The following is a 19,842-nucleotide window of genomic DNA, read 5'->3' on the forward strand; positions in this document are numbered from 1 at the left end:
GAGGGGGGTGAGTATTTGGCCAAGGTGTGGAATGTGCTGTCTCCAAAACCCAAAAAGTCCAATGAACTGTTGTGTCTGTGTTTTGTCTCTGGGCATGGCAAAATCAAGAATCTTTTGCCTAGCCTGTGGTGTCATTTCCCTGTGTCCCTTGTTCCATTGGATACCAAGGAACATCACTGTTTGTGCAGGTTCCTGCACCTTTTTAGGATTAATCTCCCATCCCTTACTCCTCATGTGTTCCAACAGTGCATGTAACTGCTGGGCTACTTCCTCTTCTGTGTCTCCCTGCACCATAATGTCATCAATGTAATGAGATATCTGCATGTGTGATGGAAGGACAAACTCATCCAAGTGTTCTCCCACTACCCTGTGACAAATGGTTGGACTGTGTAGCCACCCTTTGGGAAGACATGTAAATGTATATTGTCTTCCCTTCCATGTGAAAGCAAACTGATTCCAGTATTTTTTATCAATTGGTATGGTGAAGAAAGCATTAGCCAAATCCAACACTCCATACCAAGTCCCTTTTGTGTTTCTGTATTTGTTCAATCAAAGTGACAGTGTCGGGTACTGCGGCTGTGAGGGGAGGGGTGTGTTTGTTCAGTTCCCTATAATCCACAGTCATTCTCCATGAACCATCGCTTTTTTTCACTGGCCAAACCGGATTGTTCCATTCAGTAGTTACGGGTATAAGCACGCCAGCATTCAACAAATCCTGAACTGTCTCGCTGATCTCTTGTTCCCCCCCCCCCCCCCCTGGGATTCTGTACTGTTTCATACTAATCACCTTTGAGCTGGGAGGGATTTCTACTGGAGGCATTTTAACTTTCCCAACCATCACTGGGGCTGCTTCCATGAAAGGCCTCACTGATAGCTGAGAAAGTCTGGCTGTCACTGAGGGGGCACCCCAAATTGATACTTGCCATCCGGTAATTGCAATGTCATCCCTTTCAGTATGTCAATGCCAATTATATACTCAGGTATAGGTACAATCATTACATTGTACATGGCTGTAGGCAGATTCCCTATTTTCAATGACACTTTAGTCTGTACTGCTTCTGTTTGTTTGCCCCCTAATCCTTTGATTATCACCTTTCTTCTTTTGAATTGTTTTGGATTACCATAAATTAAACTGGCCTCCGCCCCCGTATCCACTAAGTATTTTACACACTGCCTATTTTTATTTTTCCAATTAATGGTCAAATTTAGATGAGGGCGCTTATCCAGATGGAGGGCTCGGCCAGAGAGTCAATTACTCTTATCTCCCTTTGACTGAGAAACCACTGGGGAATAACTTCCTTCCCCATGTTTTAAGTGTCTGCAGTAATGATGCCTTTACCTCAGGAAAAAGATCGCAAAGATCCTCAAACCCCGGCGCTGTGGGTTTCACTGGCGACAAAGAGGGAGTGGGCCCTCTCCCCCTTCGTGTCCAACTACGCCCATGCTGTGGAGATTCAGAATCTTTCACTGTCACCTTTTTATTTTGGGAACTTCCTGATTTCTTATGAAGCCCTCGCTTTTGGTATAATTTCCACATTTCATCTGTACCAATGCCATCAATTTTCTCTCTAGGAACCCCATCTTTCAGCAAGGCAATAAACATATCTTCGCGTGAGGTGCGGTGGCCATTACTATCGCCTCTGGACTCTCTACGCTGCTCCCCAGATGTATAGTTACCACTGTGCTTGGTGTTAAGGCCCCGTCGAGAGAGAGAGAGAGAGAGAGAGATATTTTTTTTTTGTCCGGCAGACAGAATTTCTGGTTAACCTCCGTTTTTAAATCTTTGAGGATGGTGACGGACAGCAATCCGCCATTAATGCAAGTCAATGGGAAAAAAAACTGATCCTCAAAAAAAATTTTTTTTTTCTTCAAAACCTGGCGGATTGTGACTGATTGTAAAAAACGGAAGTGTGAAAGAGGCCTAAGCGATCTCGGTAGCGAGATCGCTGCTGAGTCACAACGTTTGTGACGTAACAGCGATCTCACCAGCGAGATCGTTGTGGGTGGCAGCGATCAGCGAGCGGCCCCCCTGCCGGTATCGCTGATCGCTGGAAGAAACCTCTGGACATTTCTTTGGTCGCTGGTCTCCCGCTGGCCAGCACGCATCGCTGTGTGTGACAGGCGGGAGACCAGCGATCAGGTGTAAAAAATAATAAAAAAAATAAAAAATGTAGTTATTCTCACCTTCCGACGTCCCGTTCAGCCATCCTGCCTCTCTCCACGCTCCGGTCCCACTGATCCTTTGCACGAATGACCGCGAGACTTTGTTATCCCTCGAGACCGTGATCTCGCGGTCATTCGTGCAAAGGATCACTGGGACCGGAGCGTGGAGAGAGGTGGGATGACTGAACGGGACGTCGGAAGGTGAGAATAACTATATTTTTTATTTTGATTCTATTTTTTACAGTGATGGCAAGCGATGCCGGGCGCTCGGCATCACTGTGCTGATCGCTGGTGAAGCTGTCTGTGTGACAGCTCACCAGCGATCACATAGCGACTTACTAGCGATCCTGACACCTTGATATCGGTGTCGGGATCGCTGGTAAGTCGCTTAGTGTGACGGGGCCTTTAGAGATAGTTTTCCCAGTTTGATTCACCATCAGGGTCATCATTACATGTTTATAAGCTGGGGAAGCAGCCCTGATTATGCGATTCCTGATGGACGCACTGACAAGGACATCCATGTAAGTGTCATATGTATCTGCAGAAATGGCATTTTTCATAATCTCTTCCTTTAACATCTGACAACAATCTTTTAAAGTAAACCATGGCTTCTCATTAGGGGGCCAATCTGCTTCAGATGGATATTTATGCCGTAATGCCATGGCCACTACATCCAGCATACTGCAGACTACATGTGGCTGCCGAATCTGCAGTGTGCGGAACGCTTCCTTCACTACAGGTTCATGGCTCAGCTGCACAAACTTTGGACCATCTACCATGTCCAGTCGCACCCCATGGGCTCCTGTCTCCCATAACCTAACTGCCCAGGTAATCAAGGATTCATTAGATTTTTGGGAAAAACGATCATGAAGATCATTGAGTTCTTGTTGGCTAAAATCCGCCATCACATCTCTCTGCTGTCTACCTGCAAGGTCTCTACGATCCGCCTGCGATGCATAGGATGTGCCTTCACTGAGTCAGCAGGAGGATCAGTCTCCCTCTGCTCATTGAAGTACCATCCTGATCAGAGTCAGTGGAATCCCACACATCACCATCCCATTGGTCGGGATCCCACTGAACCCCAGCCTTCGCTATGGCCAAAGCCTCCTTTATCTTATTCACTTTACCACGTCTCTTTTTATATTTGTACTGGGCTACACGTAAGGCTGCCCTCTCTGCAACATTCTGGTACCCTTCACATTTATCCATTAAAAAACACAAAAATTGAGCTTAGTTTGAGATGATACACATGCAGCGTATAAATGCATGTTGACATTGGCCATAAAACATAAAACCTGCAAAAGACAAAGTGAGCAAAAACCCTGCTGTAACTAAATAAGTAAAAGCAAAAGTGCATCTAAATAATACAGAGTTTTTAGTAATACTGTTTTTGATCAAAAGTAGCATGAAAGCCATCCCACCACGACAAGGTAACTCTGTTCGGGATAGTCCTACACTGTCTAATATTAAAAACCTTGCTTTGTGTCAAAGTTGACCTCAATGTGTGAACAAGGGCAGACAAAAGGACCAGGTCCCAAACAGTAGACACCAGTCTGGGGAAGCCTTATATACAATTTCCAGCTCAGGAGAGGGAGGCCACACCCCAGCTTGCACAGAATGCAAAAAATACAAAGAAAAAACACAAAAATTGAGCTTGGTTTGAGATGATACACATGCAGCGTATAAATGCATGTTGACATTGGCCATAAAACATAAAACCTGCAAAAGACAAAGTGAGCAAAAACCCTGCTGTAACTAAATAAGTAAAAGCAAAAGTGCATCTAAATAATACAGAGTTTTTAGTAATACTGTTTTTGATCAAAAGTAGCATGAAAGCCATCCCACCACGACAAGGTAACTCTGTTCGGGATAGTCCTACACTGTCTAATATTAAAAACCTTGCTTTGTGTCAAAGTTGACCTCAATGTGTGAACAAGGGCAGACAAAAGGACTGGGTCCCAAACAGTAGACACCAGTCTGGGGAAGCCTTATATACAATTTCCAGCTCAGGAGAGGGAGGCCACACCCCAGCTTGCACAGAATGCAAAAAATACAAAGAAAAAACACAAAAATTGAGCTTGGTTATCCATTAGCATCTTATTCTGACAGTGCACCATTGTCACAGCACTCTGCATCTCACACACTTGATGTTCTAATGCTTGCATTCTTTGCAGCAATTTAAGCCGTTCCTCATGCTGCCTCCTATATGCATGTAACAAGATCCATCCTCTCCTGCCCACAGCACCCAGCTCTTTGTTTTTTTTCCACTCTCACTCTCTGCAGACATGTCACCAGATCAGCAGGTTCAGCCTCTTTTAAACATTTATCCCATGATTCACTTAATCCGTGGGCGGCACGGTGGCTCAGTGGTTAGCCTTGCAGCGCTGGGGTCCTGGGTTCAAATCCCATGAAGGACAACATCTGTAAGGAGTTTGTATGTTCTCCCCGTGTTAGCGTGGGTTTCCTCCGGGTACTCCGGTTTCCTCCCACATACTAAAGACATACTGATAGGGAATTTAGATTGTGAGCCCCATCGGGGACAGTGATGATAATGTGTGCAAACTGTAAAGCGCTGTGGAATATGTTAGCGCTATATAAAAAATAAAGATTATTGTAATCCTACACATTGCAACCATTCATTGGCCAAAATATGGTAAGGAGCCTGCTCCCACCCTGGAATTTCAACAGAAACATTTACAACCTCTTTTTTTCTTAAAGAGAGACATTTTGTACGCAATATCACACAATTTTTCTGGACTATCGGAATTTGTAGTTTAAATTCCGGATTATCGGAAGTTTAACAAAAAATTCAGTTCTAAGCCTTCTGCGTATCCTGCCGACTATGCCAATTTATGTATTGCCAACTGTTTAGCAATAAGGTTCGGATACGGCTTTAGAGAAGGCACCACTTGGATATGACACAATTTTATTATACAATGATTAATTTAAATGATAAAACACCAAATTAATGGAATATATGATGATATAGCAATTACGGGAAATAGAAAATAGTATGATATTGCGTATACTTATATATTCAAACTACAAAGGTTTTGGTACATATACTCACATCAGAAAGAAGAAGAGAAAGAGTCTTCACTAGGGGCATTTACATCATCTGTCCGGAAATACTTCAGCTGGAGAAGCGGTCAGCGAAGACAGAGAATGCTTCCTAGGATCTACACTGTGAAGAGCGTCCCCTTACACAGGTCCACAAAAGCTTCTGTTTTCAGTGACTGCTTCACCAGCTTTTATATGCTTTAAACAAAGGTTTAAACGATATAATATTGTGTAAACATGAAAATACACAAGTTAGTTGTCTGATGTTCCAATCACATGACAGTGGCCAGCTATCATGAATAAATGACATCAAACAAAACTTGCCTCTTCGGACTATTTACTCTTGTCCTAATATTTACATATGATAAGAGTAAATCATACACCGGGGTATAAACCAGAACAAAGTTTCTTTCCAACAATATACTATGATCAGAACCCTAGCACAAAATATATATATTTCAGACTACAGTTAAAGAGATCTTTAAGATTGTATACACTATAATGGGTTTCAGATCGCCAACTATATTCCTGGTTCTATATTAGGCTTCCCCAGCCATATTTCTATGGCCTTATGTACAATAATGTGCAATTGTATATATGCCCGGTCCACTTTTAACCCCCATATGCTTTAAGACACAAATAACAGGTGATGCCTTGTCAATATACTCACACCATTCACTGCTCTTAAAATTCAAGTAAGTCAACAGCGTACACAAAGGTTAAGGCTGGAGTCACACATAGTGACTCACCAGTGATCCTGACAACGATATCAAGGTGTCAGGATTGCTGGTGAATCGCTATGTGATCGCTGGTGAGCTGTCAAACAGACAGCTTCACTAGCGATCAGCACAGCTGTAGGGTTGGTGGGCCGGACTGGGGGGTGGTCCCTCTGGGTACCATGCAGCAGCGTATAGACACAAGATGAGGCAGGTTTCGGGTTCAACAGGTCCAAGTTTATTCTCTCACCGTCCGACTGACGGCCCTCACGGTACACCACAATATCTCCTTCGCGGCCATCCATATCCAGGGCCGCTTCACGCACACCGTACTTTACACCGGGGACGTATATGTACGCACCGTCCCCCTCTTCACTCTTAGACGCTCCTGTCAGATCCGTCACTGTGGCCGCCTTAGGCCCGTAAACCAACAGTACTTTTGCTGATCAGTTGTCTCTCTCAATACGGTATGTTTATCCTCTGTGTCTCGTCTATGCTGCGGTAATTTCGTGTCAGGACCACCCCCCTGACTTTCTCTCTCCTCAGTCCCCCTGGTTTTGTTCTCTCACAGTGCACAAACTGTCGTCGTCCTCCTGTCACTTGAGCTCCCCCTGGGGACTGGAACTTTCTGGAACCCTCCTGTCAAATTTATAACTTTCCCGATTCCCTCTGACTCCGCCCCCATGACCAACTGTTTCTTAAGCCCTAAGCTGATGTCAAGTCCTATGCTCACACTCCTCCCTGCCCTCTAATGGTCAACCCAAGGTACTGCACGTCCACTACTCTTTCCTAGCTGTTTCCCCACTGTAATAACTGACACCTGTCTAAGCTGTGCAAACCTTCCTTTCTCTATTCTGACAGGTCCATCCGTCAGGTCACCTTCCCTACACAGCGACGCCCGGCGTCGCTGTGCACGTTAGTAACCAGCGCGCTGATGGAGGAAGCTGGTAACTAACGTACACATCGGGTATTCAAGGGACGTGCGTCCCTAGATACCCGATGTGTACGTTAGTTACCAGCTCCCTGCATCAGCGCGCTGGTAACTAACGTACATGTCGGTTATCTAAGGCAGGGGTCCCCAACCGCCGGTCCGCGGCCCAGCACTGGGCCGCTGCAGTGCCCTTGCCGGTCCGCGGACACAAGGGGAACCAGGGGCGGTCAGTGGCGTAGCGGGGGCTGGGGCGGCGCGCAGCAGCTCTTAGCGGCGGCCAGGGAGCGAACCAAGCAGCTCCGCTGCCTGCAAGAGGGAATAGCAGGAGCGGAGCTGCAAGGACCCGTCCACTGCATCCAGCTTCCTGCCCGCCGCCCGCGCTTCCTGTCTCTGACACAGAGAGGAGCGCGGCCGCTGCTGTGTGAGAGCAAGGAAGCGCGGGCGATGCTGCGACAGGTGAGAGGAGAGAGGTGGTGTGTGTGTGTGTATATGTATGTCTGTCTGTGTGTGTGTGTGTGTGTGTGTATAATGTGTGTGTACATGTATGTCTGTGTGTGTGTGTGTCTGTGTCTGTGTAGCCTGGCCCTGGAGGAGATGGGGACATGAGGAGAAGGCCATGAGGGGAGTGATGGGGTGAAGGCAATGATGGAGAGAGGGGAGTGATGGGGTGAAGGCAATGATGGGGAGAGGGGAGTGATGGGGTGAAGGCAATGATGGGGAGAAGGGGGTGATGGAGCACTTATTCAAAACCTATGGTGAGTTGAGTCACATTATAAATGTTATTTAATTATAAGTATGCACTGCTACACTACAACCGTGTCCATAGCCCCGCCCCCTTATGACCAAAGCCCCGCCCCTGCCACACCTCCATCCCCGCCCTGCCGGGCCATGGAAGAATGGTCTTGCTTGAAACCGGTCCCCGGTGCAAAAAAGGTTGGGGACCACTGATCTAAGGGACGCACGTCCCTTGGATACCTGATGTGTACATTAGTTACCAACAGATCTCTGGTCTCCCGCCTGTCACACGCAGCGATGCATGGTGGCCAGCAGGAGACCAGCGACCAAAAAAAAAAGTCCTGGCCTTTCCTGCAGCGATCAGCGATACCGGCAGGGGGGCCGGTCGCTGATCCCTGTCACACACAGCGATCTCGCTGGTGAGATCGCTGTTGTGTCACAAAAATTGTGACTCAGCAGCGATCTCGCTAGCGAGATCGCTATGTGTGATGGGGCCTTAATTCTTTCCAGTAATTGTCTTTTAGTATACTCAACACTAAGGCTGCATCTCAACAGCCATTGTGGGTCTGACCTCATGAACCCTGATTTTCAAGAACTGGACATGAGGCCTTCAAATGCTGACATTTCAGGTTCCTATATTTCAATATACAGTAATTTCAATATGGACTCAAAATAGGCATTTTTTATATAATTCACACTACAAGCACTCACTTGTGGAGCTGGCCGTCTTCTTTAAATCAGTAGGAGGAGGATGTGTAATACCCTGCAGCGACCACTGCCAGAAAACTGCCATCTCCGTACGACATAAATTAAAAAAAGGTTATCCTCATAGTGGTAGCATACGGTGCGTACGGAAAGTATTCAGACCCCTTTACATTTTTCACTCTTTGTTTCATTGCAGCCATTTGGTAAATTCAAAAAAGTTAATTTCTTTTCTCATTAATGTACACTCTGCACCCCATCTTGACTGAAAAAAAAAAACAGAAGTGTAGAAATTTTTGCAAATTTATTAAAAAAGAAAAACTGAAATATCACATGGTCATAAGTATTTAGACCGTTAGCTCAGTATTGAGTAAAATCACCCTTTTGAGCTAGTACAGCCATGAGTTTTCTTGGTAATGATGCAACAAGTTTTTCACACCTGGATTTGGGGATCCTCTGCCATTCTTCCTTGTAGATCCTCTCCAGTTCCGTCAGGTTGGATGGTGAACGTTGGTGGACAGCCATTTTCAGGTCTCTCCAGAGATGCTCAATTGGGTTTAGGTCAGGGCTCTGGCTGGGCCAGTCAAGAATGGTCACAGAGTTGTTCTGAAGCCACTCCTTTGTTATTTTACCTGTGTGCTTAGGGTCAATGTCTTGTTGGAAGATGATCCTTCGGCCAAGTCTGAGGTCCAGAGCACTCTGGAAGAGGTTTTCATCCAGGATCTCTGTACTTGGCCGCATTCATGTTTCCTTCAATGGCAACCAGTCATCCTGTCCTTGCAGCTGAAAAACACCCCTATAGCATGATGCTGCTACCACCATGTTTCATTGTTGGGATTGTATTGGCAGGTGATGATCAGTGCCTGATTTTCTCCACACATACCTCTTAGAATTATCACCAAAAAGTCCATCTTCGTCTCATCCATCCAGAGAATCTTATTTCTCATAGTCTGGGAGTCCTTCATGTGTTTTTAGCAAAATCTATGCAGGCTTTCATATGTCTTGCACTGAGGAGAGGCTTTTGTCGGGCCACTCTGCCATAAAGGCCCGACTTGGTGGAGGGCTGCAGTGATAGTTGACTTTGTGGAACTTTCTCCCATCTCCCTACTGCATCTGTGGAGCTCAGCCACAGTGATCTTGGGGTTCTTCTTTACCTCTCTCACCAAGGCTCTTCTCCCACAATTGCTCAGTTTGGCTGCACGGCCAGGTCTAGGAAGACTTCTGGTTGTCCCAAACTTCTTCCATGTAAGGGTTATGGAGGCCACTGTGCTCTTAGGATCCTTGAGTACTGCAGAAATTCTTTTGTAACCTTGGCCAGATCTGTGTCACAATTCTGTCTCTGAGCTCCTTGGCCAGTTCCTTTGACCTCATGATTCTCATTTGGTCTGACATGCACTGTGAGCTGTGAGGTCTTATATAGACAGGTGTGTGCCTTTACAAATCAAGTCCTATCTGTTTAATTAAACACAGCTAGACTCCAATGAAGGAGTAGAACCATCTCAAGGAGGATCACAAGGAAACAGACAACATGTGACATAAATATGAGTGTCTGAGCAAAGGGTCTGAATACTTATGACCATGTGATATTTCAGTTTTTCTTTTTTAATAAATTGGCAAAAATGTTTACATTTGTTTTTTTCCGTCAAGATTGGGTGCAGAGAGTGTACATTAATGAGAAAAAATGAACTTTTTTGAATTTACCAAATGGCTGCAATGAAACCGAGTGAAAAATGTAAAGTGGTCTGAATACTTTCTTTACCCACGGTACGTACAGTGTCACTGTGTAAAGAGAAATATATATGATCAGTTGGCTCTGTTCTCTATATTACTGTAACCAATTACCCACAGAAAAAACTTAGGTAAAATATAAATACTTTATTAATGAAATGGACATGTATACATGTGGCAAAAATACACAGACTAAATAGGTGCCTCACAGTATGAGGGACATTGAAATTGATGTGGTTTTTCTTACATGAGACCCCCTTCGTGCATGCTGGATTTGTTCATGTGTTGATGCGAGAGACTCCTGCGAGTTTCTCACATCACACACGATAGTGTGATCCCGGCCTAATACAAAATATATATAGAATGTGTGGGTAATCTCTTAATGTGATATCTAAGTGATTGCCTGTCCCTGACCAAATAAATATAAGCCGGGTTATCGTACAAAGTCAGATGTGGGGTCCTCCCTCAGCGAGAGCTGGCACTGTCCAACTGAATTTTATTAGTAGAACAAAAAGATCATGACAGGAAAAGGGTGTTGCACAATCTTCTGAACAACCATGGTGTCAGTCTGTGATTGGTTCATGTTAGGTCTTCTCCATATATGGTCTTTGCTGTATCCTCTTCACATTCCTAGGATTCCTTCCAGGGCAATGTTCCAGGATGCAGACGCCATCTTGTCACCCCACATCTGAACTAGCTTATGTAAGGTTAATAATTTGATTTCATTAGCCAATCTCTCCTTCACAAGAATACTCTACAAGCATTTGCTATAACACTGGTCTAGAGATAATTGAATTAGTCATCTATGGAATTGTCCAGTATTATAAGCATGGTGTTGCAGCTGCTCTTTGTGTCTAGGAGTAGTGATGGAATAGACTGATCAGACAAACTTATTCCCAATATAGATGCTCTTAGCAAGTGCCAGGCTACTTTGAGAGTGTATAACTGGCGATCAGAAGCTAGTGTTTGTGTACACTTACATTTTACTTCTTTTCAATTTATGTTTCCAGTGATCCTTGGCAGAGGGCAGCATTGCTCTATTCTCGCCAGTAAAGTTAATAAAAACCAGATAGACCCATTAGTCCCACAGTAATATGGATCATAATGTATTTGTTATGTCCATTATGGCTCTTGTAAAAACAGGTTATGACTCTGGTGTGTACAAAGCCTTTCTCATTAAAAAAAAAAAAAGCAAGCAAAAAGCCCCGCGTTCACACCGTTTCCACTATTGAAGCACCAGGTTATTACTTGTGCATGTATTCGTCTTATACCACTAGATGTCATACGTATCTGTAATAAAGACCTTGTCTTGTCATTATTTATCATGTATATATTTTTCCGAACCAGAAAGAGCCCGCAGGACCGTATTCATCGCTCTTACTGTGATCAGCTTGGTTGGGACTGTCCTATTTTTTCTGATCAGGACGCCAAAGCCGAATGTATCAAAGCTGAATGAAGAAGAGGATGATGGCAGTTCTGATGTCCTGGAAGAAAGCGCGTGAGTGTATCATACTTTAATGCTCTATATAGACAAATGAATCAATACTGCCATTAGGGTAAACTTCAGCCTTATTTTTTGTGGTATTGGATATCTTGCTGCAGCACAAATCCTATTTGTTGCTGTACAGAGCTCAGTGCATTTTAGGAACGCTAAACATAGAAAATTCACAAAGAAATCTCATCAATTCAGTGTTCCATTGTTTGCTAAAAGTAAACTGGTGACACTATTTTATCATTCATTTCTACATTGTAATATCCCTTTAGGGTAAGTTTCCACTTGAAAAATGCTAGATTTTTTTTTCCTGCAAGTGTCTGCACTATAGACATAATGGCAATCTGCTCTGATTGTTGTGTTTTTACTATTTTAATTTTCCACTATATTAACGTATTTTTGGTACAGAATTGATACACTGTTCCCCAGATGTGATTTTTTTTTTTTAATCATTCAGAGACACTGAGATTTTGCACTTTAAAGGGGCTGTCCGATATACAAAGTAATTTTCATCCTAAATCCCAATCTATTTAATGCCATAGTGTAAACTAATTCGTAATATACTCAAATTAAAAATTCTCTACCTTTCCCTAACTACACTCTCTAACTGCCTTTTTTTTTTTTTTTCACTACTTTCCCTTTTGATGATGCATGGTTTCAGAATCCCAGTGCATGCTGAGATACTCAAATGAAGCATCATAGACTCTGCCGCCCTGCTCGTTTCAGGGGCTGGGCTAGTCCCTGCATTATGATTGCACTCTCTGTTGCTCTCTCAGATCAGCAGTAATGAGCTGTCAACAGTGCGCCCTGTTAGTGTCTTCTTATACTACCTGGAGTGCATAGACCAGCGCAAATGACGCCAGGAAGTAGTTAAAAAAAAAAAGTTAATGGAATTAAATAGATAAGAATTTAGGATGAAAATTATTTTGTATGTTTGATCACCCCTTTAAGGCTATGTTCCCATGAGAAGCACTTGGTGCGCTTTTTTTCAGCTTTGTCCTTTCATGTTCAAAAACCTTAGCGTCTTACAGTGAGATATAAATCTCATGCCCACTGTGTTTTGGTTTTTTGCAGTGGAAACATAGTAAAAACAAATGTAAAAGACTTATGACTTTATCAGTAACATTTTATCAAATAAAATCAATAAAAGCAAAATAACAGAAAATAGCCAAAGCAAATTATTATTTTTTTTAAACCTGACAGACCAAAAAGAAACCACAAAAACATGTCTGAGAGAGCACAATAAAACATTTGTTAAAAAAAAATTACATAATTTAGATATTGTTCTGACCAATCATAAGCAGGCAGCAACACACATAGAAAAGAATATGCCACCATAGCTTAGGGCAGATTTCTCAGTGTCTGTGTGGTGTATAATGACAGACAGCCCTGATCTCTGGGTCTAACCTCCTGCATGATTAGAAAGCACAAATGACTAACACCTTTCAGATAAAGTCCCTGTAGAGTGAGGAGCAGTGCAGCTGAGTTTAGCTGTTAGTTTTCAAACCATTCTGTCAGCTCTCCTACCACAGTCACATCTGCTGTACTACTCCACCACCACACTGCTTGTCCAGAGATAAAAGTTCAAAGTGTCAGTATCGCTGTTATGTCTGTTGTTCACAACTTGTAATCGCTCTGCAATGAGAGCAGAGCAGGGTGTTTTTATATGTCACACAGGAGTAGCAAAAAGCATGCAGGTTACTCCTGTGTGAGATGTAGTGACAGCTCTGATCTCACTGCTGTGCTCAAGCAACTTGTAATCGCTCTGCAGACATACCCTCAGTGTTATTACTGACACACTCTGCAGTCAGGAGACCTGATAGAAGAGTTTGTAATGTGACACAGGTAAAGTCAGATGTCCCACACTGACTCATGCAGGAAGTTAGACTGGGAGCTCAGGGCTGTATCATTGGTCTCACAAACTGAGAAACCTGTGCTAAGCTATGGTGGGAGGGGGGGTGTTGTTCTTTGAGTGTTGCTGCCTGCCTATGATTGGTCAGCATCAAACAGGGAGAAGTACCCGCCCCCAGTGAAAACTGTCTGATAATAGCCCCTTGGACTTTTTTTTTTTCTTTTTTTTTAACTGAGCTTAAATCTTCACACAAAAATAAGAAATTAAAAAAAAAATTCTGCTCTGCAGCCACTATTACAATGTGTGTCCATTTCACTGTGAAAAAACTTGAGGAAATGTCCTCTTTAAATAGAAGATTTTGAGAGCACTGAAGGGGGTGGGTTTCTAATCCCTGGAAACCTATAAAGTCTATCGTAAGGGGATGGCATATCCCTAGATCTATTCCATCATATTGCAAGAATAACTCTTAGAAAAGGACACTAAACTTAGAAAAGTGTTAACAACAGTGTGCAAAGGAGAAATGCCAATTATTGTCTCATTCTTTCCATGTTCCTTCCATGTACTTCTAACACAGGTCTTCACAAAGTTACATGACTAAAGCTCTGGATGCCTTCAGTAAGTGTGTACAGAGCCTGTGAGTATTTTTTTGGCCTTACCTGCTTTTCTACAGTCACCATTATTTGTGCTCTTCTTACAGCAAAATCATTGAAGCTGTCTATAACCAAAGAAATGTTACTGCTTAGCGTATCCATGGCTTATACAGGTAACATGGTTCATGTTCTTGAAATTGATGTGTTACTTTACTATAGATTTTGATTACATGCTAATTATACTATGAGAGGTGCTATTTTTATTTAGCGCCTGGTCTCTTTGTAAGGCTACGGCCACACTATCAGTATTTAGTCAGTATTTCACATCAGTATTTGTAAGCCAAAACCCGGTGTGGGTCAAACATTAAGAATTGATGCACTTGTTTCTATTATACCTTGTCCTCCGATTGTTCCTCACCGCGTTTTGGCTTACAAATGCTGAGAAAAAATACTGAAAAAATACTGATAGTGTGGCCGTAGCCTAATACAGATTATTCTCCAATTGTTGTGCATCTCTCGGATAACTATATCTCCTATAGCTTCATTGCGCTGTCAGACTAGACAGGCCATCCATCTTCTTTCTCTGGGTTTTTGACTGGCCACTGTATAACTCCCACAGCAACAGCGATTCCTTTTTTTTAATAATTGAAAGCTCCAAACACAAACTTTCCATTTTCAATTATCAAGTATGATATAATTCCATATTCTAAAACAAGGACAAAGCATCACAACTTCAATTCTCTAGCCCTCCCTTAACCTATATCCCAAAAGGAGTATAAAATTTGTCTTTGTGTAGGGAAAGGTAAGGGCAAAAAAGGGCAAATGATTAAGGAGTAACGTCATATATTCTATCCTTAATTAGAAGATTTGCTTGTAGCTCTGAAGAATCAAGCCAGGAACATAGCTTTTCAAATTTGCAAAGTTGTGTTTAAAGGGAATCTGTTTTTTGTTACCTAATCTGAAAGCAGCATAATGTAGGAAAAGAAACTCTATTTCCAGTGATGTGTCATGTAGTTTACTGGGTGCAGTAGTTGTGATACTTTCAGAGTTCTTAGATATAATACTATAAACACGGAGCAAAAAGTCGTCAAATTAACCGGCATATTTCTCGTTCGCCTTATTGGGGGACACAGAGACCATGGGTGTATGCTGCTGCCACTAGGAGGCTGACACTATGCACAAAAAAAGTTAGCTCCTCCTCCGCAGTGTACACCCCACCGACCGGCAGGAAATTCCTCAGTTTAGCTTAGTGTCAGAAGGAGGTGGACACGGGTCTTTCATTAGACCCATATCTACCTCGTTGTGCGTCGTTTCTTTTCAGGTTATCCGGAGGGATACAGAGTGAAGAGTCACATCTGTACTCCCACAAAGAGACTGAGTACGGCGTGTACTGCCACCCCGTATCCTCATAGGTCTCTACAGCAGGACCAGGAGATCCGAACACGGATGTGTGTCAGGCGATCCAGATGGTCCTCGTCCCCCGTCACACACCCACTCGCCCACTAGAGCCTGTCGGTCAGATGAGGCGCGGATACTCTTCGTGACAACACACGCTGGATGAAGGTACCTTTATTCATAGAGACGTATCAGGCAGGGTAAGTATGAGGCCCCAGGTCCCATTCTCCCCAGCAGCTCCAGTGGTCACTGTGGCAGTGCTGCGACGCATCCGCGCCGCCCCGCGCTTACCGGCGGCCGCCGCATTTAATTCAGGCCCCGGCTTATCGGCCTGTTCTGCCGCAACTTGCCCCCTGTGCATTTCTAGGGGTTTTTTTTCTCCCTTCCGGCCCCAGCGAGCCTCAGGAGTGGTCACCGCGGCAGTGCTGCGGGGCCTCCGCCCCGCGCTGACAGGCGGCCGCCTCATCTAATCCAGGCCCCGGCTTCATCTTGGGCCTTGTCCTGCGTCGCGGCCACGCCCCCCCCGCCTTTTTTCTCGGGCGGGCTTTCCTCCCGCCCTCTTTAAACCTGCCCATCACCTTCTCCCCTCACTCTAAGTCTCCCTGAGGCGGCGCTGTCTCCACCCACCCCAGTCTGGATAGGACGGCGCCATTTTTTAGCATCAGCGGTTAGCCCCGCCCATCTTCTTCCTCGGTCTCTGCAGGGAAGCGCTCGCTTCCTGCTCTGTTCTCAGGCTGCCGCCATTTTCACAGCCTGTCAGCCGGACGCTGTCCTATCTGCCGTGCCCCCTGCAAGCCCAGACGAGCCGTGCACCTTCATTTGCTGGAAGCTGCGACAGGACACCGGACCGTGAGTAGCTCTGCGACTGCAGACTGACACCCTCCTCTGCCTCCTGTCCCCCAACCTTCCGGCACTGCCTCAGTGACTGTCCGTCAGTATGTCTAATTCTAAGTCTGACCGCTCTCGTCCTCCTGCCTCCTCTTGCACCTTAGTTAAGTACTTTGCGTTCTCTTCTTGCAATCCCAAACTTCCCTCAGGTCAGTCCACCCCCCTCTGCCTAGACTGCAGCAATCCGATTCAGCCTGACGCCGCCCAGTAGCCATCTATTGCTCCATGCGAGAGTGAACCCCCCCCATTCCTAGCTGGGCTTCGTCTCTCTCACAATCGGTGGCAGACCTCACCAAGGTGTCTCAGTCCCTAGTAGCAGTTCTCGATAAGTTGCCCCTGGACACTTCTGCAGGGTCCAGCAGGTCTCAAGAGATTCCGTGTGAGCCAGCCAGCGTTAGTCGCAAAAGACCCAGGCAGGATCTCCAGCCGGATGCCTCGCCTCGTCCCATCTCACCGCGTAGTCCTTCTCAGCAGCCTCCCTCCCGGGCCTCCTCTCCCGAGTCAGGTGAAGCGTTCTCGGACAGGTCTTCTGAGGGGATTTTAGAGCTTGATTCGGACCAGGATGCGAACATGAAGGTTACGGTGCAGAACCTCATTGCAGCGATTTACCAGACCTTCGAGATTGCTGACCCACCTGCGAAATCCTCAGATCAGGAGGTTTTGTTCAGATGGGCTGAAACACCCTCCAGGGTATTTCCTTTCCATTCCGAGTTTGGAAAGATTTTTACCAGGGAAAAAGAAGATCCGACCAGACGCTTTCAAAGAGGAAAGCGTCTCGGCGTACTGTACCCGTTTGCTAAAGAGCTCATGGACAACTGGTCTGCTTCTCCCTCGGTGGACCCGCCCGTGTCCAGACTTTCTAATAACACGGTTCTCCTGCTTTCAGGCGTGGCGTCCCTAAAGGATTCTAATGATAGGATTATAGAATCCCTAGCGAAGTCTGCATTCGAAGCGGCTTCAGCGGCGGTATGTCCAATCTTTGCTTCATCTTGGGCAGCACAGGCCATAGCTACTTGGGCAGAGGATTTTCGTCAGGGCATCCTAGATAAAGCACAACCAGAGCGATTGGCCGATCTCGCCAATCAGATTTCCCATGCGGGGGATTATCTACTTTCTGCTTCTTTGGATGCCGCATCCTGCACAGTTCAGGCGTCAAGCAACGTTGTGGCAATCCGACGTACAATTTGGCTCAAGGCCTGGCAGGCGGACTTGTCTTCTAAAAAGTCTCTTACTAATCTGCCTTTCCAGGGAGTACGCCTCTTTGGATCCCAATTGGACCAGATCATTAAGGACGCCACTGGAGGCACGAGTTCCCTCCTCCCTCAGTCCAAGCCTCGCAGACCTCCACTAAGGTGTCAGTTTCGACCCTTTCGGGCTTTCCGCCGTTTCAATACGGCGGAGAACCCATCAAACCAACAAAGACCGCAGGAGCGCCAAGACAAAGAAAGTTTCCTTCAGGCCCACTCCTTCCTGGCGATCCCACTCTGCCCAGGGCAGACCATCCAGATCCAGATCTGGATGGTCTACATCGGCATGACTATCGTCGGACTCCCGAGGGTCCCTTCCAATTGGGAGGTCGACTTCTCTTCTTCAGGGACGTCTGGCTGGCCTCAGTAGAGGACGCTTGGGTCAGGGAGGTTGTATCGTTAGGATACAAGATAGAGTTCATCTCTCTTCCACGGGATCGTTTCTTCGAATCCCGTCCTCCAAAAGATCCAGCCTTGATCCCGGGGTTCTTTACGGCCATCACCTCTCTCCTCAGTTCCGGGGTGATTTTGCCCGTTCCCGACTCAGAGCCGTTCACAGGATTTTATTCGAACCTTTTTGTGGTGCCGAAAAAAGGCGGGGCGGTCCGACCCATCTTGGATCTCAAGCTTCTCAACAAGAGAGTACGCCTTCGCCACTTCCGGATGGAGTCGGTTCGTTCGGTAATCGCTTCCATGGAGGAGCAGGAATTCATGTGTTCAATAGACATCCAAGATGCCTATCTACATGTGCCCATATTCTCCGGACATCAGAAGTTCCTGCGTTTTGCGATTCGCCAGGAACATTACCAGTTTGTCGCGCTCCCCTTCGGTCTCGCCACCGCTACCAGAGTCTTCACGAAGATCATGGCTGCGTTGATGGCCTTGTTGAGGATCAGAGGTCTCGTTCTTTTTCCGTACCTCGACGATATTCTGATCAAAGCTTCCTCTTTTCCACAGGCTCGCCTGAATTTGACGATCGTCCTAGACACCCTTTCCAATTTCGGGTGGATCGTCAACAGGAAAAAATCCTGTCTGATTCCTTCTCAACGTCTTGTGTTTCTGGGCCTGCTGTTCGACACTCGTCGGTCAAGGGTCTTTCTCCCACAAGAGAAGATTCTTTCCCTGCAGCAGGATGTACGATCGCTGCAGACCACACGATTTCCGTCTCTCCGAACAGCTATGAGGGTCCTGGGGAAGATGGTGGCGGCGATAGAGGCAGTTCCCTTTGCCCAATTTCACGCCAGACCTCTCCAGCACGCCATTCTGTCGAGATGGAACAGGTCGGCTCTGTCCCTCGATCGCCCTGTACGTCTTTCATGCCGGATCAAGCGGTCACTCAACTGGTGGTTGACGTCACCTCTTATCCACTTAGGTCGGTCTTTTCTTCCCATTCACTGGCAGATTGTAACAACGGATGCCAGCCTCCTCGGCTGGGGTGCAGTGTTCCGCAGGGGCTTGCCTGTCCGGATTCAGACAGACAATGCCACAGCAGTGGCATATGTCAACCGCCAAGGAGGGACACTGAGTGTCTCAGCTCTGGCAGAAGTGTCCAAGATTCTTCATTGGGCAGAGATTTCTGTCCCGACAATTTCCGCGGTACACATTCCCGGCGTAGACAACTGGGCCGCCGATTTTCTCAGCCCTGAGGGTCTCGCGGCGGGAGAGTGGTCCCTACATCTGGAGGTGTTTCATCTGCTCTGCCGTCGATGGGGAACCCCGGATGTAGACCTGATGGCGTCTCGCCTCAACAGGAAAGTCCCACAGTTTGTTTCCATGTCTTGAGACCCTCTGGCAGTGGGCGCAGACGCTCTGGCCGTTCCTTGGTCGCAGTTCGAACTCCCCTGCCTGTTCCCTCCTCTGCCGCTTCTTCCCAGGCTGTTGAAGAAGATCAAAGCAGAAGGAATTCCAGACATTCTCATCGCCCCGAATTGGCCCAGAAGGTCATGGTTCGCGGACATTGTCAACCTTCTCGCGGACGCCCCCTGGAAGCTTCCAGACAGGGCAGATCTACTGTCTCAAGGCCCGATTTGCCACCCCAATTCTCGGTCGCTCAATTTAACGGCGTGGTTGTTGAAACCGAGGTTTTAAAATGGGCAGGATTCTCCGATCGAGTAATTCATTCCATGATCCGAGCAAGAAAGCCATCATCTTCCAAAATTTATTATCGTACTTGGAAGGCCTATTTCACCTGGTGTGAGGCAAATGACATCGCGCCCATGTGCTTTTCGCTCCCTTCTGTTCTGGCGTTTCTTCAGGCAGGGCTGGATGCGGGACTTGCCCTCAGTTCTTTGAAGGGTCAAGTTTCGGCGCTGTCCATTTTATTTCAGAAGACGTTGGCCTCCC

The 19,842-nt window shown here is 46.0% G+C and overlaps 1 protein-coding gene across 3 annotated transcripts in view; it reads left to right on the forward strand.

Moving 5' to 3' along the window:
* MFSD11 (major facilitator superfamily domain containing 11) overlaps positions 1-19,842 on the forward strand; it is an 88,463-nt gene that overhangs the window by 29,894 nt on the left and 38,727 nt on the right. For all 3 annotated transcript variants that reach the window (XM_073563187.1, XM_073563186.1, XM_073563188.1), the window contains exons 8-10: positions 11,383-11,533; positions 13,954-13,994; positions 14,077-14,142. In XM_073563187.1, the coding sequence (XP_073419288.1) occupies positions 11,383-11,533; positions 13,954-13,994; positions 14,077-14,142 (258 nt within the window). The remainder of the gene's footprint in view (positions 1-11,382; positions 11,534-13,953; positions 13,995-14,076; positions 14,143-19,842) is intronic.

Source organism: Dendrobates tinctorius, unplaced genomic scaffold (assembly GCF_039654945.1).
Source record: "Dendrobates tinctorius isolate UK_male_01 unplaced genomic scaffold, ASM3965494v1 ptg000383l, whole genome shotgun sequence".
NCBI lineage: Eukaryota > Metazoa > Chordata > Amphibia > Anura > Dendrobatidae > Dendrobates > Dendrobates tinctorius.